This window comes from Martes martes (assembly GCF_963455335.1).
Source record: "Martes martes genome assembly, chromosome: 6".
In the NCBI taxonomy this organism is placed as follows: domain Eukaryota; kingdom Metazoa; phylum Chordata; class Mammalia; order Carnivora; family Mustelidae; genus Martes; species Martes martes.
This window is the reverse complement of record NC_137893.1, coordinates 111,040,413-111,067,072: the sequence shown is the minus strand read 5'-3', so window position 1 is coordinate 111,067,072 and position 26,660 is coordinate 111,040,413. Positions and strand designations below refer to the sequence as shown.

The following is a 26,660-nucleotide window of genomic DNA, read 5'->3' as shown; positions in this document are numbered from 1 at the left end:
TTGTGGAACATAAGGAATAACATGGAGAACATTAGGAGAAGGAAAAGGAAAGTAAAGAGGGGAGACAAACCATGAGAGACTGTGGACTCTGAGAAATAAACTTGAGGGTTTTAGAGGGGAGGGATGTGGGGGGATGGGTAAGCCGGTTGGTTGGTATTAAGGAGGGCACCTATTGCATGAAGCACTAGATGTTATACGTAAACAATGAATATTGGAATACTACATCAAAAACTAATGATGTATTGTATGGTGACTAACATAACACAATAAAAATTAAAATAAAAAATAAATTACTTTATTGGGACAACTAGTAAAACTTGAATGGGTTAAGGATAGTTGGTAGCAATGTATCAACATTAATTTCTTGATTTTATTGGGGTTACGTAGGAGAGAATGTTATTGTTTGGAGGAAATAGATACTGAAGTAATGTGGGGATGATGGACCATCATGTTGGCAAATTACTCTGAAATGGTTCAGGAAAAAAAGTTATTGGTACCACACATAAAATTTTTGCTAAGTCTGTGACAGTTTTCAAATATCTCAAAGGAAACCAAGTAGAAAGAAAACCAATCTGAAGTAGATCAAACTTCTGTAATATTTCAGAGAAGAGCCGAGAAGGGGAAGAAATTTTCCTCAATGGAAAGTAGATTTTGTTTTTTTTACAGCACCCATGTAATGTGAAATTAGAATCTGCTGCCTCAAAAAGCACAAGTTTTTGCTACTGATTTCCTAAGGATGCCACTCCAGCGTAGCCCTCTCAGGTGGGGGCTTCTACACTCCTACTACTACTGAACCTGGAGCTTCTTTGTTCCTTACTAATGCTTTCGGACATTCTTGGTCTCTCCTTTCTAAAACTACCCCTATCACCAGCTTTGCACCTCTTGGACAGTATCATTCACTGTCTCATTCATGTTTGCAGTCACTACAAACCCTTTTGAAAGCCTTCATTTCTTGAAGGCTTTATTTCCTAATTTAAGGTCACTTTCTCCAAAACTACTCTAGCCATCCCACTTCCTGGGTTCTCTTTCTCCTCTCCTTAAGTGTTCTTGCCTTCTAGCCCTCCTTGGCTCCTCATTACCGTGGTCATTCCCTAGATTTTTACATTACCAGTAACTGCAATCCCTCTTTAATTTAAAGTTCAATCAACATCCTCTCTCCAGCTTATTCTCTCTAATACCACAAGTTCAACAATCTTTTGACCCCATTTAGTAGGTTCATGAATCCTACACTCTTTTTTTTTTTTTGATCCCTGTACTTTTTCTCAAGATCTCCCTTTCCTCCTTACCCATCTTAAATTTCATACTTCATCATTATCACTCATAGCTGCCTAGATAAATCTCAACCTTTAAAAATCTAACTTCCTGCCCTTGTATCCACATACATACTTGTACCCACATGCTGAATGTAGCTGGGGAAAAATACACAACTCTTCTGACTATACTTTAATTCATGATGACTAATCTCGAATAGACCTTCAATGCTGCTTAGCAATCATACTATATTTTCCAAACCCATTTCTCTCCACAATTCTAGATGACTATTTTGGAAATTATTTTCTGTCCTCCTGTCTCAACTGAGAACCCTGGTTCTTATTTCATGAGAAAATAATCAGGGAAATTCTTTAAGCTCCATTACTACATCTACCTGCAGATACACCTGGACAAATTCCCTATTTCTCTGCTCCCTTTTCTGGCAAAACTCCTCAAAAGATTCTTTGGTATTCAACATCTCCCAATTCATCCCTTCATTCTGCCTTTAGACCCTTTTTGTGACAGCCAGTCTCCCAGATGGCTCCCAGTAAGTCTCACTTCCTGCTATCACATCCCTGTACAATTCCTCCAACAAAGTCCCATGGTTAATCTGTGTGAATACAGGAGAACGAACAGAGCTCTTGATCCAGAGGAAAGCAGCTAAACAACTTCTGGATCCAGACCCACAGAAACTATGACATAATGTTTGTTTTAAATTAAGTTTGGGGGTAAATTCTTACACAACAATAATTCACATGTTAAATGGATTTTGGCCCACTTAACTGCTCTTAGTAACACCACTATTGTCTTCTACTTTGCTAAATATAACAGTCAATTCTCAGACCTCATCTTGACTTAGAATCAGCATCAGAAACAGTTACACATACTCTCACTCTTGAAATACTTCTTCATTTGGCTACCTGGACATCACACTTTTTTTGTTCCTATCTCACAGCCCATCCCTTTTAAATTATTTTTTAGTCAACTTCATTGGCTCTACCAATAAACTATATCCAATATTTATTGAGTGAGAGACTCCAACAGAAAAAAGGAACACTGTCATTAGAAATCCCCTAAAAGGGACTCTAACAAAGGAATAAGAAACTGTGTACAAAATACATTATTGTAAATTGCTTTGGAATGACAGTAATTAACCTTTTGAGAAAATTACCTATATCCTCAATTAATATCAACACTTAAAACTTTTAAAAAAATGAGCCAATGACTCTTTATTCTCAAATCAGGAGCAATGGGCAAAAGATATGCAAGTTCCTCCTAATCATTCATTTACTCATCCAATCAACAATATCCAGCAATATTTGTTGACTGAATTTCTAGTATGTGCCATAACAGTCATTTTCTAGGTATTGGGGGCATACAGCAAAATAAAGAAATAAAAATCTCTGACCTAATGGAGTTTACACTCTAATGGGAGGTGGGATAAAGAATAAAAACAGTAAGTAAATGATATACTATGTTTCAAGGTAATAAGTTCTATGAAGTAAAGAGAAAAGAGGGTAAGAAAGGTAGCAGTTTTAAAAAGAAAGTCAGGCAATGCTTAGTTGAGAAGGTGACCTTTCAGCAAAGAACAGAACAGATTTGTATGTCCTCTCATCAACTATATGCCATAAGGTTCCTGCCCCTTGTTCACCTTCATAGAAGCCTAAAGGTTTATTCCATGAAGAAGATAAAACAAAGGTCCTCTGAACTGAAAGTCATGTGGCAAAACTGAGAGCATGAGTATATGGACACAGGCATACTGACTGCTGAATGAGGAGATACACACTCCTTCTCTACTGGGTTTCCAGAGGCTGGCAGTTAGATTTTTACTCTCCAGGAAGGAAATAGAAAACATCTTCTCTGGCATTTCAAGAAGTGTAAGGAATCTAAGATTTTATTCTACTTATAAGCTAATAAGCTAGCCTGCCACAGTTTCATGGGTGCTGGGAGAAGACAGGAGACTCCTGGGTCAGAGACAAAGGACTTCGTTACTCATAGCACAGCAAGCAGCATGAACTGCATGATCAATCACATCAGTTAGTTCCCCTTGTCCTTATTCACCCAAGTTCCATGGGGGTGATACAGAGGCAAGCCCAGGTGGCTGCTACACATACAGTGGGTTTTAGGTCACAGCTGAGGACCTCTAAGCTTAGGAAACCTTAATCTTTTATAAGGGGCTATATGAAAACCTGTCTAATTTTTGAACTAGAGGGAGACATTGTGTTTATTATACTGTACAGTAACCAAATCTAGCTTCTGATCCAGAGACATTATCTATATCTTCCAAAGCTCTTCACTAATACAAATATCCTTAAAAAGTTAGTTGGAACAGAAGTCCTTTAGTGTCTCTGCTTACAAGATGTACAGTAACATGAGAAAGCATGAAGAATTATTTTCAACAACATATAGAATAAAATCTGAGATTCTTCACATTTCTTGACACATGGAATCTGACCAACCCAATACATCTCTAATAGATATTATATGGATCTATTATAATAGAGGGGTGCATGGGTGGCTCAGTGGGTTAAAGCCTCTGCCTTCTGCTCAGATCATGATCTCAGGGTCCTGGGATCGAGCCCCACGTCAGGCTTTCTGCTCAGCAGGGACTGTGCTTCCCCCCCTCTCTCTGCCTGCCTCTCTGCCTACTTGTGATCTCTCTCTCTGTCAAATAAATAAATAAAATCTTAAAAAAAAAAAAAAAAGATCTACAGACAACTGACTTCAGAAATTCCTTAGCAAATGGCTCACCAACATCATCCTAAGTAAAGGTCAAAGAGACAAGTCCGAACTATGCTCTCAGAAGTTCTAATTAACTTTACTTTCAGCCACGTATATACAACTGAGGACTATCAGACACTGGAAGAAAGCTTCTACCATGCAAGTTAGGGACCAAAACAAAAACAAAAACAAAAAAACTTGTAGGAAAAAGAAAAACTTAAACGCCTATCAATATTGTTCTTAGAGAAAAGATACTGTAGTTCATGAAACAAGAAAATGTTGCTGTGATAGAAGACCACTCAGAAAACAAGCATTTGGATTTTAAAAGAAAAGGAGAAAGGATCAAAGGTAAGGAGGAAAACAAGGAGGAAAGAAAGGAGGAAGACAGAGGAAAAGGTAAAAAAGGAGAAACAACAAAGGTTGCTCAAAAAGGGATTACAGTTGGAGAAATAAGTACAATAGAAAGTACAGAAGAAAGACAGAAATGGAAAAAAGGAGAAAAAACCCTAAAAATTAAGAGAACCAGTGATTATGATCCACTATCTGAATGACAAAAGTTCCAGAAAGCAAGAATAGAGAAAATAGGAGAAAATCATTAACAAAATAAGAAAATTTCCCAGAACTGAAGCATATGTTTTCCAAATTAAAAGGGCCCAATGAATACTCAGAGACCCAAGGTACATAATTATGTGCCATCAGAACACTAGAAACAAAGAGAAGACTCTGTAAGATTCCTGAAAGGGGAAAAGGGTCACCCAAAGAGTCAACAATCAGAATGACCTTGGAATTCTCAATAGCAATGTTACAAACCTAAAGATGATGGAACAATATTTTCAAAATTCTGAAGAAAAGATTTCCAACCTAATTTTATACTTAGCTAAACTTTCAAACAAGAGGAGAATGAAGACATTTTTAGACATGGTAGGGTTTCAACAAGTTCCTATGCCACTTTTCTCAACAAGATATTGAAATAGGATCCACCAAAATGAGTAAACCAAGAAAGAAAAACAGAGGTTAGTAAATAGATATGCCATGGAAGAGAGGCAAAGGGAATCCCTAGGAAGATGGTGAAGGAAGATTGCAAAGAATCTTTTGCCTTACTAAACATGACTAATAAATACTGGATTGTGAGCCTCAACAAATAGCTATGTTGATCTTCTGCCTTACAGAACATGACTAATAAATATTGGATTGTAAGCCTCAACAAATAGCCATGTTGAGGTCCATCATCTGAAAGATCCTTACTGCCATGGTACCATTTTACCCTAAGAATAAACACTTGGCCAGACTAGTTTCACTGCTTGATTTGTCTAAGGGTGCACTGATGAAGTTTCTTCCCTATTGACTATATCATAAAAGGGCAGTCTTTTTACCAAACAGTTTTCTGCTTTGACCTACTCCTGAGAATTGAAGGAGGAAAAGTTAAATGTCAATTTTAAATGCAAGTCAGCCTACTCCATGTGTTGGGTATCTAATACTTCATCACATTACAACCTTACCAGAAGTCCTGAATGTGGTGAGTTCTAAATTTCACATAATTCACTCCTGACCTTGCCCAGTAACTTCCCCAAAGGGGAGTCTTAGAACTTTTTAACTATACAGAAACATACCATAAGCCAAAGACTCTACTTAGCTTTCCTTCAGAGAGCCTTCTTTTAATAGTAGTGATACCGCAGCTTTCTTACACAACTGGGTGTGCTTACTACTCAGTTTTTCCAGACTCAACCAGATATATACTGGGGTAACATTCATAGGTGATAAAACTATACGGAAAGGAAAAGAATGATTAACACAAGAATTAGGAGGGGTATACAGGAGGCTTTTATGGTACTAGTAATGTTCTATTTCTTAAATGAAGGGTTGACTATTTGGACATTCATTCTATTACTTAACAAAATAATATGTTATATGATCTTTAAAAATGTATGACACATTTCACCAAAAAATTTTAATTACTTATTGTACAGTTACTGTGCCATGCATTGTTCTAAGCTATGTAGATCAAACCAAAGAAAACAAACAAACAAAAAACCACTTTTCCTGCCCTCATCTAATTCTGTAAGTTACATCTGTGCTGAGGATGACAGAGGATAGAGTGCTATGTTATTTTACAAGGGTAAACGTAGTCTGTGAACTCAGGGAAGGCTTTGTGGACAATACAGCATTTCAGTTGAAACTATAAAAAAGAGTAAAATGAAGATGGGCAGGAAGAGAATCTGAAGAAGAAGAAAAAGAAACTTCTTGAAGGCAAGGTCCATGTCTCATACCTCTTACTTCATATAGCATTATGTACAGGGTCAGCACTTGTGGAGAAACTGGAACCCATGTACACTGTTGGTGGCAATGTAAAATGGTGTTGCCACTATAAAAAAAAGTATTGAGATTCCTCAAGAAATTAAAAATAGAGCTATCATATGATCCAGTAATTATACTTCTGGGTACTTATCCAGAAGAATTGAAAACAGGACCTTGAACGTATATCTGCACTTCCATGTTTACTGCCACATTATTCACAATGGCCAAGTGGTGGAAACAACCTAAATATCATCAGTAGATGAAAGAGTAAAGAAAATTAGTTATATAATAGAATATTTTCAACCTTAAAAAAAAGAAAAAAATTCTATACTGCAACATATGGATGAACTGTGAGGACTTCTGCTAAGTGAAATAGGCCAAACACTACATAATTCTACTGATATGAGTGATCTAATATAGTCACACTTATCTAAGAAAGTGGGATGGTGGTTACTAGGGGTTGGGAGGAGGGAGAAATGAGGAACTGCTATCCAATGGTACAGAGTTTCAGTCATGCAAGGTTAAAAAGTTCTAGAGATCTGCTGACAACAATATGCATACAGTTAGCAACGCTTTACCACTTAAAAATTTGATAAGGGTAGATTTCATGTTACTTGCTTTTTACCAAACACACATACAAAAGAATAAGTGCTTTACTCTGAAGTGTTAATATGTTATGATCTCATGCTAATTTATTTAGAGAAAGTCCTGAGGTTTTTGTCCTAAGGTAAATTCTAATCTTCCTGACATTCTGCAGTTAGATCGGGGATGCCCAACTATCAAAGCTGATCTGATTACAAACCTTTAATTAATCCCTGTCTTCAGGCCCACTCTTGCTTCCCTTCATCTGCTGTACCTCCCTCAAATCCCTGGGGGAAGGTGTCCCAAAAGGCGGTTCAGCTCTCACTTCTGTTTTCTGTCCTGCAAAAACTTACTGAACTATTTTGCTATTCCTTCTTATGTTTTATATTGCTATTACCAAAGAGTCTTAGAAACAAAAAGACCCAAACATATGTGTATAGTCTGTTTATTATCTTGAATCTGAAACTTCTCTGTTTTTTAGTATTTCCTAGATGATAACCTCCATCCATGTGGTTGGGAACCACATGTATTTTTTTCATTGCTTTAATTCAGGAGTCAGTACTACATCTTACACATAATAGGCCCTCAGCAAGTACTTATCAAATACTTGAACTTTCACTTAACTTCTTAATTTAGTGCCCTAACTCCTTGTTGAAAAGAACTCTATTTTCACTTTGCCTATCAGTTATCTGCTAAACCAAACATCAGATCTACACTTTTAGAGACCGGTGATAGAGGCTTACAAACACTTAATATTAAGTCATGATTATTTATATATTTTATTCCTATCACTATCTTTCACATTTCCATTTCCTTTGGTTTGAACAGCTGGTATTTGATATCTGTTATTTATTTTGTGAACAAGTGAGCATTCATTCAACTGTAACTTAATTAAGCTTCTAAAATATTGGGAACTAAGAGATATGAACATAAATAAGAACCCCGCCCTTGTTTTCAGAGTTCCCCATCTAGTTTGAATAGAAACATTCAAGCAAATAATTGCACTACAATGTGATAATCTCTTAACTCCCTATTTTGGAGACCAAAGCAAATGCCAATGTAATTATCACTATCTGTTATGCTAGGTAAAAAGACAAATAATGGAAGTGACAGAAAGAAACTACTGAATCTAGCTAAAGCAAAATGGAGGTTTCTAATGGCAAATGGACTTAAGTTTCATAAGTTATACAAAATTTATTGAAAGCTCTAACTCTGTGATTTCCCTTTATGATTACTGAAATTATTCAGTTACTGTTAACAGTAATAGATTACTGATATAAAATGAATTGTCTCTAGCTCTAAATTTTCTTCATTTTTAAAAAGCATTCTTCTTTAATGATACTTGATGTCTGATTGTATTATAAATAAATAAATAATAAAAAATTACAACATGCTAAGATGTAAAAGATGTTTATAGAAAATGCTATGAAACATAGCAGAGAAAACTTCTAACTGGGAGTTATCTACACCTTAAAAAAGGAAATAATGAGGTAGGGAAAACATGCACAAAATATGACGTAAGTTAGAACACATCAAATTTGAGAAAACAGAAGTGGTTCCACAGGGAGAATCCACAAGAAGATGGTCGGAAATAAAGTCAGACATGTAGGATAGGGTCAAATCATGAAAAATCTTAACAATTCAGCAAAACTGTCAAAATATTTCAGTGGGTTTCAAAGGCCCCTGAAACATTGGTGGCTGAGAAAGGCTTAAGGAAACAACTAATAGGGGAGAAACAGATGATTGATTCTTCCATGCCAAAATATCTGAAGCTTTATTTCAAGTGGCCAATTAACTACTGCCAAGGCAAAGTAACTGGGACAACCCCTCCTTACTTTGAAGCTAGCCTTTATTTACAGGCTTCCTTTTTTCTTGATATTAATTTGTTATTGACGGCTATCACCTTTATAAAAGCACTGCATGGTGGTATGTAGGAATACAAGTACACACAAAGAATTTTATCCAGAATAGGTGGCCTTAGAAACTCCTTGGCCAAACACAAATAACTGGAAATTAAGGAAGATTTGTCTTGTCTTGCCAGAAATTTAAGATCTTCCTTCTATATGCTGGATAGTCATTTCAATTTTATAAACACTTTCCCTCTCATGTTATCATAAAAATGAAAATGCTATTTACTTGTTTTGAACATTTGGAATCAACCCAGAGAGAGAGCACATTAGGATTTAACTATAGTTACAAAACAGAATTTGAATGTTAGCAACCTTGGTATTACAAAAGAAAGGATATACTTAACAGGTTGAAAGGGGGCGGAAAAGAGAAAATTTGAAAAAAGAGATAAGATTGCTTATATCCTTATATTACAAAATAGGGTTTGTCATATTGGCTAAAATAGGAAATGGAGGTTTAAACAATATATTATTTAACAGTAACTTCAAAGTCAAAGAAAGATATGGAAATAATGGTATCTCTTAAAAAGTAGGGGGAAGGGGGCGCCTGGGTGGCTCAGTGGTTAAGCCGCTGCCTTCGGCTCAGGTCATGATCTCGGGGTCATGGGATCGAGTCCCGCATCGGGCTCTCTGCTCAGCAGGGAGTCTGCTCCCCTCTCTCTCTGCCTGCCTCTCTGCCGCTTGTGATCTCTGTCTCTGTCAAATAAATAAATAAAATCTTAAAAAAAAAAAAGTAGGGGGTAGGGAGGAGGAAATAGTTTACTATTCATTTGCATTCATCATACCAGGAAGTGAAAACGTCTACATAAAGGAAAACATTAGAACTAGAGAAATAGTTAAAAGTGGATGCATCTAAAAAAGTAACTATGTTTTCACTACAAATCATTCTGGACTAGTAAATTTTTTAACTACTTGTATTATTTTCATAAAATTATTTTTTTAGAAAAGAGGGATGCATAGATATTAAAAAGCAAATGAAACAATGTATGCTTCCTTAAAAATATAGTATCATTATTAGGAATGGCGAGTTGTTATTTGAACTTTTTATCAAAATTGTACATAATGCTCTAACATTTCAAACTGGGGCCAGTTTCTTAGAAAAGCAATGACTTCTTTGTTGTAGAGGTCTGAATATTTTCTTATTAATCAATTTTCAACAGCCCTATAAATACTCTTTGTCTTTTACAACTGATGCTGTTAGAGATGAGAGCTATTTCCTGACTCAAACCCCTCATTGTCAGCACAATTTTGTACTGGAAATAATTTAATTGTGTTACAATAAGCTATATAATACCATCTAATTCCTACCGTATCTAACCTGCCTTTCTGCAACTCACAGAATCATTACTTCCTTTCTTCTTCTAAAAGTTTTTCAGAAATATACATAAAGGGACGCCTGGGTGGTTCAGTCGTTAGATGTCTGCCCTCAGCTTGGATCGTGATCCCAGGGTCCTGGGATCGAGACCCACATCGGGCTCCTTCTTCTCCTTCTCCCACTTCCCCTACTTGGGTTCCCCCTCTCATTGTCAAATAAATGAATAAAATCTTAAAAAAAAAAAAAGAAATATACATAAACTACAGGAACTACAGTAAAATACAGTGCTGGAAAGAAAAGGTCTTGAGATGACAGTACAAGTCAAACAAGAAAAACAGGATATGTAATAGAGAAAATCCAAGCCCTTAGAAGAAGAAATTATTTTTTAAGAAACAGGTAAAAAAGAGAATTAACACAAAGAATGAACCCCCCAATATGAATACATTTATGTCATCAAGGATGAGTCTAGAAATCAATATGTGTTTTTTTTTAAAGATTTTATTTATTTATTGACAGACAGAGATCAAAAGTAGGCAGAGAGGCAGGCAGAGAGAGAAAGGGAAGCAGGCTCTCCACTGAGCAGAGAGCCCGATGCGGGGGCTCGATCCCAGGACCCTGGGATCATGACCTGAGCCGAAGGCAGAGGCTTTAACCCACTGAGCCACCCAGGTGCCCAAGAAACCAATGATATGTATTAAAGTCAGCCAAATTCATAGGAGTAATTTCTGGAAGCAGAAAATTTTGGGAAGGAGAAGTTTTCCTAACAAATTTACTAATATTAAAAAGATACACACTCTAGGAACTCTTAAATACTATTTCAAAATGAAACAAATCTTGTAGGAAGAAGGACATAAAAAGAGAACCAAATCAATATCTTTAAGACTGGAATAAATACACTGCCATCTTTGCATGTATGAGCTAACATGCTCTCTCTCTCTTTTTTCAAGATTGCTGGTGAGGAAAAATGCATCTGGACATGAGAACATTATTTTGGACCTACCATGCCTGTCAGCCTTAATAATTATGTATCCAACTTCATCAAACAATGTCCTCTATAATTTTCATATGAACTTAAACATTTAACATGATAGGCTATTATGGGGTACACTGGAAGGAAATACTACTGAAATACCAAATTTACATTATCATAGAGATGTTCAGAGAATGAAACAACACCCTGTGGAACACTACACACATACAAAAGATAATCATGCTGGGACCGGCATTGGGATGGGGAAAGTAACACATCTCATAATTTATTAAGGGTAATTTGTAAAAATCCATACCTATCAGTGTGTACCATAAACTAGAAAAATAAGATATTCTAGATTAGAGAAAAATAAAATACATTGATACAACATTAGGATAAAAAAGATCTTGAGAAATTATATTAGGTATTACATTTTAGACATGACAGACAAGTTTGCTGATTTGAAAAAGCATGAAAGAAATTCTACTTTTTCTCTTCTGTTCAAAATCTAGTTCTTATGCTTTCCATTTTGGCTGTTATAATTTATTGAAAAACTATGCAGCCTTTTAAAAATGTTCTTATATAATGCTATAAAAATACACACATAAGTAATGTTTTCACATACAAACTAAAAATCATAAATTGTAGAATTTTATCGCTTTCCAAACCCAGGCTTCTCTTTTAAAGACTGGTGTCTGCTATAAACTATTTTTAAAACTTTTTTTGTTTTTTTTTTAAAGATATTTATTTATTTGACAGAGATCACAAGTAGGCAGAGAAGCAGGCAGAGACAAGAGGCTGTGGGGAGTGGGTGAGGGGGGGAACAGGCCCCCCGCTGAGCAGAGAGCCCAATGCGGGGCTCGATCCCAGGACCCTGAAATCATGACCTGAGCTGAAGGCAGAGGCTTAACCCACTGAGCCACCTTCCACACACTCATAAATTATCAGTCAATGGACATTTCACAGTCAATGACACAAAGTTAATAGTATTAGAAGTTGAGATAGCAATAATGACTAAATCTGGATTTACAACTAATTAAAAACTGACCAAAATTACAGTGTCAAGGAAAAAACCACTTAAAAAGAAAGTACTCTAATTGGGTATTTCTGAAATACTATTTGTCATAATGTTAAAAAAAAAAAGTTACTCTGTAAATGACATTAATTACATGTAATATTTCTGTCATACAATAACCTAGAAAGATCTCAACTTAACCTTACACCTCAAGGTACTAGAAGAATAAATTAAGCCCAAAGTTAGCAGAAGGAAGGGAATAAGAAAGATCAGAGTGGAAATAAATCAAAAAGAGACTGGAAAGACAATAGAAATGATCAACAAAACCAAGTGTTGGTTTTTGAAAAGATAAACCAAATCAACAAACCTTTAGCTAGAATGTGAAAAAAATGATTTAAATAAATATAATTATAAATGAAAGACACTACAAGTAATACCACAAAAATACAAAGGATAAGATCAATCAATAAATTACATTAGAATGGATAATTTCCTTTCTTTCTTTCTTTTTTTTTTTTTTTACCAAGACTGAATCATGAAGAAACAAAGTCTGAACAGACCAGTAAGTAAGAAATTGAATCAGTAATCAAAAATCTTCCAACAAATAAAAGTCCAAGACCAGATGACTTCACTGGTGAATTCTACCAAATACTGAGAGATGAATGAATACTAATCCTTCTCAAATTTTTCCAAACAACTGACCAAGTTCAATTTAAAAGGCCAGCACTATGGCACCTGGGTGGCTCAGTGGGTTAAAAAGCCTCTGCCTTCGGCTCAGGTCATGATCCCAGGGATCATCATGACCCCTGGGATCGAGCCCCGCATCGGGCTCTCGGCTCAGCATGGAGATTGCTTCCCTTCCTCTCTCCTTGCCTGCCTCTCTGCCTACTGTCTATCAAATAAAAAAATAAAAAAATAAAAAGTCAGCACTAAACAGACACATGAAAAAATGTTCATCATCACTAGCCATCAGGAGATTCAAATCAAAACCACTTTGAGATACCACCTTATATCAGTTAGAATGGCCAAAATCAACAAGACAGTAAACAGCAAGTGTTGGAGAGGATGTGGAGAAAGGGGAACCCTCTAACAGTGTTGATGGGAATGCAAGTTGGTGCAGCCACTTTGGAAAACAATGTGGAAATTCCTTAAGAAATTAAAAACAGAGCTACCCTATGACCCTGCAATTGCATTACTGGGTATTTACCCCAAAGACACAGATGTGGTGAAAAGAAGGGCCATATGTACTCCAATGTTCATAGCAGCAATGTCCACAATACCCAAACTATGGAAAGAGCCAAGATGACCTTCAATGGATGAATGGATAAAGAAGATGTGCTCCATATATACAATGGAGTATTATGCCTCCATCAGGAAGGATGAATACCCAACTTTCATATCAACATGGACGGGACTGGAGAAGATTATGCTGAGTGAAATGAGTCAAGCAGAGAGAGTCAATTATTGTATGGTTTCACTTACTTGTGGAACATAAGGAATAACATGGAGAACATTAGGAGAAGGAAAAGAAAAGTAAAGGTGGGGGAATCGGAAGGTGAGACAAACCATGAAAGACTGTGGACTGAGGGTTTTGTGGGGTGGGGTGGGGGGGGTGAGCCTGGTCGTGGGTATTATGGAGGGTACATATTGCATGGAGCACTGAGTGTGGTGCATAAACAATGAATTTTGGAACACTGAAAAAAATTAAATTAAATTAAAAAAAAAAAAAAAAAAGGCCAGCACTACCCTCATATGGAAGCCAGACAAATACACTACAAGAAAAGAAGATTACTGGCCAATATTCTGATGAACACTGATGTAAAAACCTCTACAAAATACTAACCAAATTCAAGAGTACTTTGAAGGGATCATTTAGTACGGTCAAGAGATTTATCCCTGGGATGGAAGGATGATTTGATATATGCAAATAAACATGATATACCATATTAACAGAATGAAGGATAAAAGTCATATGATCATTTCAGTAGATGCAGAAAAAGCATTTGGCCAAATTCAACATACTTTCATGATAAAAACTTCAATAAAGTAGGTATAGAAGAAATGTACCTCAGCATAATAAAGGCTATACAGGATAAGCTCATAGCTAACATAATAGCCAATGGTGAAAAGTTAAAATCTTTCCTCTGAAGTTAGAAACAAGGGTGCCCACTCTCACCACTTCTATTCAACATAGTACTGGAAGTCCTAGCAATAGCAATTTGGCAATAAAATGAAATTACAGGCATCCAAATAGGAAAGGAAGAAGTAAAATTATCTGTGTGCAGATGACATGATCTAAAGACTCCACCAAAAAGTTGTTAGAACTAATCAACAAATTCAGTAAAGTTGCAGGATACAAAATCAACATATGAAAATCAGTTGCTTGGGCGCCTGAGTGGCTCAGTGGGTTAAGCCTCTGCCTTCAGCTCAGGTCATGATCTCAGGGTCCTGGGATCAAGCCCTGCATCGGGCTCTCTGCTCAGCAGGAAGCATGCTTTCCCCTATCTCTCTGCCTACCTCTCTGCCTACTCGTGATCTCTGTCAAATACATAAATAAAATCTTCAAAGAAAAAAAAAATCAGTTACTTGTCTATATACTAATAATGAACTATTCAAAAGAGAAATCAAGAAAGCAATCTCATCACTGTGTTATTACCTGAAACTAATATAACATTATATGTCAACCATACTTCAACAAAAAAATAAATGAAAGGTAGCTGTTCTGTGCATGTTTATTTCATAAATGTAAAATCACTGAATTATTTAAAACCGGGAGAAATTCCATTTTCAATAGAATCAAAAATAATAAAATAGTTAGGAACAAATTAAATCAAGGAGATAAAAATGTGTACATTAAAAACAATGACACTGATGAAAGAAATTAAAGGAGACACAAATAAAAGGAGAGATATCCTATGTTCTTAGATTGGAAGAATTAATATTGTTAAAATGTCCACACTACTGCACGTGATCTATGGATTCAATATAATCTGTATCAAAATTTCAATGGCATTTTTCAAAGAAACAGAAGAAACTATCCTAAATTCATATATATATGAATATATGAATAGCCATAGTAATCTTAAGAAAAAATAAACAAAGTTAGAGACATAACACTTCCTGATTTCAAGGCTATAATATTACTATTAAAAGGCTACAGTAATCAAAACAGTATGATAATGACATAAAAACAGGTACACAGACCAATGGAAGAGAACAGAGCCTAGAAATAAACCTATACACACATGATCAACTAATCTTTGACAATGTACCAAGAACATATAATGGGGAAAGGATAGCCTTTTAATGGTGCTGAGAAAATTAGATATCCACATGCAAAAGAATGAAACTACACCCCTATCTTATATCACTCACAGAAATTAACTCAAATTGTATTAAGACTTAAATTTAAGACCTAAAACCAGTAAACTTCTAGAAGAAAAAAGGAGAAAAGGTCCTTGACACTAGTCTTGGAAAGCATTCTTTGGATTTGACCCCAAAAGCAAAGGCAAAAATAAACAATTAGGATATGTCAAACTACAAAGCTACTGCAGTGCAAAGGAAATCATCAACAAAATTAAAAGACAACCTATCAAACATGGAAAAATATTTGAAAATCACATATATCTAAGGAGGTTAATACCCGAAAAAGAACTCATATAGCTTAATAGCAAAAAAACAGTCTGATTAAACAATTGGCAGAAGACCTGAATAGACATTTTTCTAAAGAAAATATACAGATGACTGAGAGGTCCATATAAAAAGGTGCTCAATATCACTAATCACCAGGGAAAATGTAAATCAAAACCACAAAGATGGAGTGCCTCGGTGGCTTGGTCAGTTAAGCATCTGGCTCTTGAACTGGGCTCAGATCATGATCTCAGGGTTGTGGAGATTGAGCCCTGAGGCCTGCTCCAAGCTCAGCAGGGAGTCTGCTTGGGATTCTCTCTCTCCTTCTTCCTCTATTCCTCCCCTGGCTTGCTCATGCATGTGCACTTTCTCTCAAATAAATAAATAAATAAATCTTAAACACACACACACACACACACACACACACACACACACACAGTATATTAGCTCATACCTTTTGGAACTGTTATTTCCAAAATGTCAAAATATAACAAGTACTCGTGAAGGCATGGAGAAAAGAGAACCTTGTACACTGTTGGTGGGAGTGAAAATTGGTTCAGCCACTATGGAAAACTGTATGGAGGTTCCTCAAGAAATTACAATTACAACTACCATAATAATCCAGCCCACGGGTATATATTTGAAAGAAAGGAAGTGAGTATCTTGAAAAGAAATCTACTCTACCATGTTCACTGCAGCATTATTCACAATATCCAAGATATTGGAAATAACCGCAGTATCTGTCAGCAGATGAGTGGATTAAGAAAATGTGGTATCTCTCTCTCTCACATACACACACATACACACACACAGAGGTAGGCAGGGAGAGGGATATCTTATTCATCCATAAAGATGGAAATCTTGCCATCTGCAATAATATGGATGAAACTGGAAGGCGTTACACTAAGTGAGATAAGTCAGACAGAGAAAGACAAATACTACATGGAATCACTTACATGTGGAAATGAAATGAAACAAAACAAAACAAAAAATTTGATTTCATAGAAACAGCAGAACTGTGCTTGCCAGGGGCTGGGTGGGGGGGTGAAAGAAATGGGTAGATATAGGTCAAATGGTATAAACTTTCAGTTATGAATGAGCTCTAATGCACAGCATGGTGACTACATAAATAATAAAGTCTTGTATACTTAAATTTTCTAAGAGTAGATCTCAAGGGTTTTCATGACACACACACAAAAGAGTGAACTATGTGTGGTGATGGATATGCTAATTATCTTGATTGTGGTAATTATTTCATAATGTATATATAACAAATCATATTGTATACTTTAAATACATAAAATCCTATTTATTATTTCTCAATAAAGCTGAAAAAATAAAAAGGGAGTCCAGAAAAAAAGGTCTTTCTATTTTTTTCAACTGGCAGCTTTAGAAGATAAAATAGGCAAGGGATTTAGTTTACCAGATTAAGGAAGTTCATAAAGGGAGGACCAAATCTGTCTTGTAATATTAATTATTTTAACCTCTGTTTCATGGAAAGTAGACTTACAAAAGTCCAACTGACAATAAATTACACTTCAATATGTATGCCAAGCCAAGAAAAAAGTACTTTCTGCATTTTGTTTTTTAATTAGAGTAGTTAACCGAGACCAAAAATATGGCTAAAAAAATATTCTCAAAGGCATACTATAAAACTATAATAAAACACTTTTGTAATCATATATCAAATTATATGTCCACATTCACTGTGCATTTTTAAAAATTACATCTTACATGATGTAACTGACACCACCTCTACTTATGTTTGTTTTTGTGGAAATTTCACATACATTCTTTCATACGCTCCTCATAAGAAATCTGAGAGAAAGACAAGGAACCTATAATCAAGCCTGTTTTACTGAGGCCTCAAATATATTTCTTATTATAATGATACTTGTCAGTATATTTGTAATTAAAAAAATAAAAATAATTAAAAGTTATTCTTGCCATTATAATGTTGCTTCAGACTTTTCTTAAAAGTTAAAAATATTCCTTGGCTTACCTGCTGCATGTAACAAACTGGCTTCTACTCTGTGAGGAACTCTCGGTGGAATTTTCATAGATGCACGTATCTGGTAAAAACTAAAGGAAAATAGACCAAAAAAATCATTTCAAAATATATTTTAAAATATGCAAGCCCTAATTTCTATATATCTGTACATATTAAGTAACAAATTTGGTCTGCTTCTATCAGTGTCCCATAATATTTTTAAAGATTTATTTCTTTATTTTAAAGATTTTACGTATTTATTTGAAAAAGATAAGAGCGTGAGTGGGGGAAGGAGTAGAGGGAGAGGGACAAGCAGACTCTGTGATAAGCATGGAGCCAAGGCCGGCCTCAATCCCAAGACCCTGCAATCACAACATGAACTGAAATCCAGAATTAGCTGCTTAACAACTGAGCCACCCAGACGCCCCTCCCATAATATTTATTACTGGTGAAAAACAATACATCATATCCATGTCAAATATTAGCAGCACTCAATAAGACCCAAAGGGAAACCAGCAAGTAAAAAGGTGAATGAGAAAAACAAAAGAAATGTATTCATATTTCTTACTTTAAATGAGAGAATGTCATAACAACCAGAGGGATAATAGGACTTCTAAGATTTTCACGGCCTAATTTGGTTATTTATATTTTTCTTTTAAAACATAATAAACATAAATTATTCTTAACCATAATTAGGGGAAAATACAGATTTAAATGGTTTTTGAAAACTGGCTTAATACTATAAATTACAAAACAAAGATATGTATTTGGTTTAAAGAGTTTGGCATTTTTTCAAGTTCAGAGCTATTTGTTTATATACTTTATTCTACAGGCTTTTATAATACTTATATCTATATATAGAACTCAACCAATCATTAGTAATAAGTTTATATAGAATAAATAATTTGAGGTAAGCATTAGGTTTGTGTTTTAACATTATACTGCAAGTATGTTTATGTAATAGAGGATACACACATCTATACACACACACACAAAACACACAGGATTACTAAAAGCTAAATCAAGATAACAAATTGGGATGAGTTTAGATGTACACAAGGAATTAAATATTTTGTTTATTTTTATTTAATAATTTCCTAGGTAGTAATTTAAATTATTATATTTGTAAATAATATAAAGATTAAAATACATAATTATATTACTACTATTACTTACAGCAAAGTATAGCATTGGAGAGAACATAAGGTCAGGTCACAAAGCCAGAATTAAAGAGGAGTGAATGAAAGGCTAGCTGATTAAATCTATAACCTTGAAAGTCACAATTTGGCCTTAAAGAAACATGGCAAAACTCCATAAACAGAGAGAGGTAATTAGTTGAGATTAAGATAAGGTCAGATTGAAAATATGAGATGGCTAAAACCAAAAATCAAAGTGGAATCACAGGAGCTTTGGAACCAGAAGAGAACAAAGCTTTCTAGGAGCTATTCAACTTCCCATGCTGAGAATTCCAACTAAAGATTAAGTAAAATAGAAAAAAACATGTGCAGTAAGCTCCTAGACATAGGTCTTGGTGATGATTTTTTTGACTATGACACCAAAAGGAAAGGCAACAAAAAGCAGTAATAAGCAACTGCAACTACATAAAACTAAAAACTTTCTGCATGGCAAAGGAAACCATCAATAAAATGAAAAGGTAACCTACTAAGTGAGAGAAAATATTTAAAAATCATATATCTGATAGGGGGTTAATATCCAAAATTATTATAAAGAACTCTTACAACTCAATAGCAAAAACAAAACAAAAACAAACAAAAAACCCACAAAAATAAAACAAAACAAAACCCAAACAAACAATCTGATTAAAAAATAGGCAAAAGAAGGGTACCTGGATGGCTCAGTTGCTTTAAGCCTCTGCCTTTAGCTCAGGTCATGATGCTGGGTCCCGGGATTGAGCCCTGCATGGGGCTCCCTGCTCAGTGTGGAGTCTGTTTCTCCCCCTCCTTCTGCCTCTGCCTCCCACTTGTATGCTCTTTCTCTCAAATAAATAAATGAAATCTTTAGGAAAAAATGGGCAAAAGATCTAAATAGACATTTTTCCAACGAAGCTATATAGGTATATGAAAAGATGCTCAACATTACTAATCATCAGGGAAATGCAAATTAAAACCACAATGAAAGGTCACCTCACACCTGTTAAAATGACCATCACCAAAATATCAAAAGATAAGTGCTGAAGATGTGGAGAAAAGTGAAGCCTTGTGCACTGTTAGTGGGAGTATAAACTGGTGCAGCCACTATGGAAAATTGTATGGAGATTTCTGGAAAAATTAAAAATAGAACTACTATATGATCCAGCAATTCCACTACAGGGTATCTGCCTGAAGAACATGAAAAAGATAATTCAAAAAGGTATATGCGCCTCTATGTTCATTTTAGAATTATCTACAATAGCTGAGATATGGAAACCATCTAAGTGTCCACTGATCGATGAATAAAAAAGATATATATACAACGGAATACTATTCAGCCATAAAAAAGTGATTATCTCACCATTTGTGATAACATGGATGGACCTGGAGGATACTATGCTAATTGAATTAAGTGAGAGAAAGACAAATACTCCATGAATTCACTTACATACGGAATTTAAAAAACAAAACAAACAAAACAAAACCTAGACTCACAGATATAGACAACAGACTGATGGTTGCCAGAGGGGAGGAACGTTGTGGGGGAGCAAAATGGGTGAAGGGTATTAAGAAGTACAAACGCCCAGTTAAAAGGTAAATAAATGAGGCGCCTGGGTGGCTTAGTGGTTAAGCACCTGACTTTGGTTCAGGTCATGATCCCAGGGTCCTGGGATTGAGCCATACATTGGGCTCCCTGCTCAGCGGAGAGCCTGTTTCTCTCTCTTCTCCTGCCTGCAGCTCTCCCTGCTTGTACTCGCTCGCTCTCTGTCAAATAAATAAAACTCTTAAAAAAAATAAAAAGTCATGGGGATATAAATACAAGATGGGGAATAAAGTCAATAATATGGTATTAACTTTGTATGGTGACACATCATAAATAGACTTATTGTGGTGATCATTTTGCCATGTAGACGAATGTCAAATCACTATGTTGTACACCTGAAACTAACATAATATTGTATGTCAATTATACCTCAGAAAGCAAAAATATTCTTAAAAAAACAAGTCAAGCAATGTATCTAAAAACAATGACCCTCTAACCATTAGATTTGAAAGATCAGAAACACAATTATATTCTTCAAAAGTCCTCAATGGATGGGGAAACCAGATTGTAGATTAAGAGAAAACTAATGAAAGCAGCAATTACACATACTATGTTTACAATGGTTGGCAATAAAATAGAATAATAATTCACTTAATCTTTATCTCTAGTTCCAAACCTCCAATTAATTATGAATTATCTCCACTTGGATATCTCACCTCAAACTCAGCATATCAAAATGAACTAATCTTCAATTTCCTTATTTATTCCAACATTACTAATATTGTGTAAGTCAATAAGATTTAAAACGTCAACATTATCTTTTACATTTTTTTATTAAAAATACCCAATTTGCAAAAAGTAGAGCAATGAACCCATATGCCCACTACCCATTTTTAACAATTAAAAAGATTTTTGCCATATTTGATTCATCTATACTTTTTCTTTACTGAGCCATTTCAAAGTAATCTTAGATATCACATATATTCACACTTCGACATACATATTTTTAATGCTTTTTCAGTCTCATCCTCCATATGGAATCAGTCATTAAATCCTACTATTTTTTCCCCAAAATGCCTCACGGAAATTAATAACACAAAAATAAAAAATGTTAAAGTGAGTAGTAGAATGATTTTTAAAATGTCTGATTTTTTTTTTAAAGATTTTATTTATCTATTTGACAGACAGAGATTGCAAGTAGGCAGAGAGGCAGGCAGAGAGAGAGGAGGAAGCAGGCTCCCCGCCGAGCAGAGAGCCCGATGCGGGGCTCGATCCCAGAACTCTGGGATCATGACCCGAGCCGGAGGCAGAGGCTTTAACCCACTGAGCCACCCAGGTGCCCCAAAATGTCTGATTTTTTTACCCATCCTGGTGTCCACATGTCTTGCAATGTGACTTCCAATAAAAAGTGGAGTTTAGTTCCCTACCCTTAAATCTGGGCTGGCCTTAAATGTTGTTTTGGGCAATACAATGTGGCAGAGATGACAATGTGCTAGTTCCAAGCCTAGGCTGTAAAAGGTCTTCTTACAGTTTGTTTCTCTTTGGACCCTGGCTCCTCTGCGAGAATAAGCTGGAGGATGAGAGATCATAAAACAGAGCTTGAGTCCACCAAGGTAAGGCCATTCTGGAATAGCTAACACCCAGCCAACCTGCCAGCTGAGTGTGACAGAATTGTGAGCAAAAAATAAATGTTTATTGTTGTGATGCCACTGAAGCTTTGTGTTTGTTATTAGCTGCATTATTGCAACAATACATAAATAACACAGAAATCAGTAACTAAGAAATAGTGTGCACCATAACAAAAATTTAAAATGTGGCACTGACTTTGGGACCAAAGTAACAGTTACAGTTAGGCAAGAAAAATCAGTAAATTGAGACTTAAAAAATGATAACCCATTTCATATAGTGGTGAAACTTTTGGTAAATACACTGTCAGCAATAACTTAGAAGTTAGACAATGTATCTAAGAAACTTTGGGACTTGAGCAAGCTAATTTCCAGGGAGAATGCTGAACATGTCAACTGGTTACTCCTTGTTAAGTATAATAAAGTGCTGCCAGAAAGAGATGAGCTAAAGAAAGAACTGGCTATTTTGCAAACAGAATCTAGAGGGAATATAGATGGACCAGGACTTGCTACATTGGAAAACAAAACTGGTTTTCATTTTCAGTCTCCCTAAAGATTTTCAAAATAAAACGCTGCCACAGACAAACATAATTTCAAAAGGAGTGGCTATAAATCCCTTTCTTCAAATCTCTAGAGAAATTAAAGCGGTGTCTAAGTAGACATTCTCAGCTTGACAAAAGGGCTTTTAGGAATTTGAGGGGTATGATCCCACAGAATTCAGATGCCAAATAGTAGTGATTATATCTAGAGAATAATAGTCATGTCTCAAAAGACAATTGTGGGTGTAGTTTTCAGAGCTTGGAATGAACTGTATCAGACGTACAGAAACCTCATAAAATTTTTAAGTACGTTTTACTGGCTTAAGAACTACCAGCCTAGACTTCTGGACTGGCCTTATAACTTGCTTAGCCAACAAAATTGAGTGGAAGTAATAGTGCCAATTCAAGAAGTCCTGCGTCTCCTGCTCTTTCTTTGACTTCTGTTTCTGCCACGAAAACAAGCCCAGCCTGTCCTGCTGAGGAGTGAAAGACCATGAGGAGTAAAGCAGAGCACAGCCACTTTTATTTTTTAACAAGATGTCAAAGCCGAGACAAGCTAGAAATAAAACAAAACAACAACTACAAAAACCAAACAGAAAATCTCTCTCACCATACTAGTGATAGTCACAGCATCATTACTATGACTCATAGTGCAGATCTTCAAGCACCTGTGTTACTGCCAAGCTCCTCCAAACTGTCCCCTATGCTTCTATTTCTTCTACACAACCATCAGTCTCCTATATCACAATCTTCATAACATTAGTAAAGGCTTCTTGTAGTAACAGTGATAATTTCTTTCTTACTTGGAAACCACTGATGACTGCCCAAATCCCTACTGTCAACTCTTCTCCAGGCATTAGGAGCCCTTCATAAATACAACCTCTCCTTTCTTTACTACCTTTTCCTCTGCAATTCTCCTGAAGAATATTCAATCTCCTAAATATTCTTTAAAAAACATGTTAATTCCTATTTCTAAGACTTGATTCATGCCGCTCTCTACTACCAAAAGGGTTTTTCACTTTATCCTTTGCCTATACAAGTCTTTTTTTTTTTTTTAAGATTTTATTTATTTATTTGACAGAGAGAGAGACAGCAAGAGAGGGAACACAAGTAGGAGGAGTGGCATAGGGAGAAGAGGCTTCCTGCTGAGCAGGGATCCTGACGTGGGGCTCTATCCCAGAGCCTGGGATCATGACCTGAGTTGCAGGCGCCCCTTTTGCCTATACAAGTCTTAAGCATACTTTGATCCTATTTCTCCATAATGCCTTTCCTAACATTACTAACCCAAAGATATCTCTCTGTTCTGATTCCTAGAGCACTTTCTATATACACTTCTTGAAGACTTACCATTTTGCGTTCCCACTTAGCTGTTTTGTGCATATATTTTATTTTCTCTATACACTATAAGCTTTTACAAGCAAAAATGAGATCTTACACATTTTCACAGAAGTCCCCACAGAAGTGTGCCCAGTACAAATTCATAAACATACGTTACATATATCCAGCATCATCATTAAATCCACTTGAATAATTCTCAAGCATCTATTTAAAACTAAAATTTCTCCAAGAAAATAGTTACTTGAATACACCTCATTGTTTCCCTTATATATGCTGGAATGTAAGTATGTAATTAAATTTAAATGATAACCTGTACCTCATTTCTTATGCAAAATATATAATTTTCACAGTAAAATACATACCCTCTCTGAAATAAATCCACATTGTAGAACTTGTTTAGCTCCACAGAGAATTCTACCATTGCTTGAACTTCAGTCATTTTCAATTTATACTCAGAAGACAAATCTGGTAACAGCACCTTGGTAAAAGTAGGGGGAAAAAAATCATGAGAAGCAGAATGACAAAAATGACAACTTACAAACAAAAACACTAATATTCAAATATATTTCAAAGTATGATAAATAGGCAGAAAATAAAAATGAAGCAAATTAATTCAGTGTACCTAACTTAGCCTGTCCCAACCAAATAGCACCAGAATCAACTACATTTACTTATAAATTATATACTTACTAAATAGCAATAATCTATAATTTAAGATATGTTCTTATAGAATGCATTTTCTAAAGATTTGTTTCCTTTGTGACATCTATGTGCTAATAAATAATACAGCAAATTGCTAAAAGAAATGCTTGACTTTATCACAGATAAAATAGTAAAGAAAAAGATTAAGTGACCTCATTATTCTCTTCTGGTTCTACACTGTACATCCAGGCAACTCCAAAGGCATGAAGAGAATTAGTATTCTTTAATCCCCAATTAAATTCATAAAGGTTTTTTTTCTGCTAGGTGAAGTTCTTAAATTACTATTTGTTTTTAAATTTCAAAAAAAAATCCCCTTATTACAAAAGCCCAAAGTATTCATTTAAGGGATTTAAAAAAAAATACAGACAAGCAAAAATAAAAACATTCATGATTCTGTCCATTGAAATACATGCTTTGGTATATATTCTTCACCTGTGTGTGCTTTTGTAAAATTTCTATAAAAATGGGATCAAGCTACATGTACATTTTATAACGTTTATTTCATCTAATTTTTTGATGAGCACCTATGTCAATAAAGGTACTTTTACAACATTATTTTCAATTGTTTACTATCACACTGTGAATATTATAATTTAAACCATCTTCTATTGTTGGGTATTTCAGTAGTTTCCATCTTTTCACTATTTCAAAAAAGTACTCTAACAATCATCTTTATCAATAACATGTGCTTTAAAACACAATTCAGAGTAAGAAAGTGTTGAAAGTCAATGTGTTTCCGCATATTTTGCAAGCAGACCCTGACTACCTCTGTTTCAGACTATTTTTCAAGGATGCATGATCAGCAAACTGTCTTAGAAGTCAGAGATAGTGTCTCATACTGGAACAAAGGGCAAATTTATTTATTGTTCCTTTAATAGATATAGTCTCCTCCTGAGGCATAAGTCAGGCAAACTTTTTATCCATTTTAAAAATCCAGGTCCCATTAGCTTAAGGTTCCTCTCCTATAATACAACCTACTGATATGCAGGTGTTGCCTGGTCCTGTAGCTACTGCTTATACTATGAGTATAAATCAGCCTTTTCTTAAATCTAGGAGTCTCAAGGCTTCCGCCCACATCCATGGCACTGTAGCAGCCTAACATGTTAGCTTGCAAGGAGATAAAAACTCAGACCTTTCATAGTTTTTAAAATAGTTCTCCAAAGAAATTCAACAAATATTCTGAGCCACTAACTTAAATACAAAAGAAGTAACAGATTCTTACCTCTGTCGGTTAAAGCTTCATTTTAACATTATGAAATAACCACATTTGTACTTCCAGTTACTGTTCCTAATTGAAAATATATTGTTCCCCCTCTGAAAAAGAACAAAATAACATTTCAAACAAAATAGACATAAAGAAGTCCATTTTAAGGAAATTAGGCTTCATTAGTTACTTAACAATCTCAATTTATCTAAAAGATCTCTATCTTGCACAAAGCTTACTCAAAATAACTTTTAGAGATTTTTCATTTGGTTTCACTGATATCAACATTAACTATTATATCTTTGTTAAAGATTCACTGAAGTATAGTTCAAAGGACAAAAATAAGACTATTTTCTTAATTCAGTGGTTCAGAAACAATTTTCATGAATACTCAAAATATTCTAAGTTAATTAATTTTTAAGATGTAAAACTTACTATTTTAAAATAACTCCTTGGGTAGAGGTAAGTGACTTCTGAAGCTAAATATATATACATATATATGTGTATATATATGAAATGTGCATGTGTGCATCTATACACACACACACATACACACACTTGAACTATTTAAATTATATTGACAAAAAAGAATGTTTGGATATGCTATGGATAGTTTTGTTTGCACTCCAAATATTTATTGCATAAAGAAAAAAATCTCTTCCCCTTGGTAAAATTACCTTAGATACTAAAAATGTTAGAATAAAGATCATATTCACTCTTCTTCATAGATTCTTTTTCTTCTCTCCCCATCATAAACACATAGACTTTATCAGCTTAAATAACTGCTATTTCATTTTTTATTGATCTATAACTGACGTACATTAATATATTAGCTTCAGGTATACAACATAGTGATGTGCTATTTTTAAACATTACAAAATG

At 35.0% G+C, this 26,660-nt stretch overlaps 1 protein-coding gene across 1 annotated transcript in view; it reads right to left on the bottom strand.

Annotated features, from left to right (window-relative positions):
* The window catches only part of FAM135A (family with sequence similarity 135 member A), a 120,195-nt gene extending 94,305 nt beyond the window's left edge, over positions 1-25,890 (bottom strand). The window contains exons 1-3 of the mRNA XM_080805357.1: positions 25,797-25,890; positions 24,235-24,350; positions 17,689-17,768 (exon numbers count right to left, since the gene is read on the bottom strand). Of these exons, the coding sequence (XP_080661483.1) occupies positions 17,689-17,768; positions 24,235-24,311 (157 nt within the window). The 5' untranslated portion in view covers positions 24,312-24,350; positions 25,797-25,890. The remainder of the gene's footprint in view (positions 1-17,688; positions 17,769-24,234; positions 24,351-25,796) is intronic.
* Between the last annotated feature and the right edge of the window lie 770 nt (positions 25,891-26,660).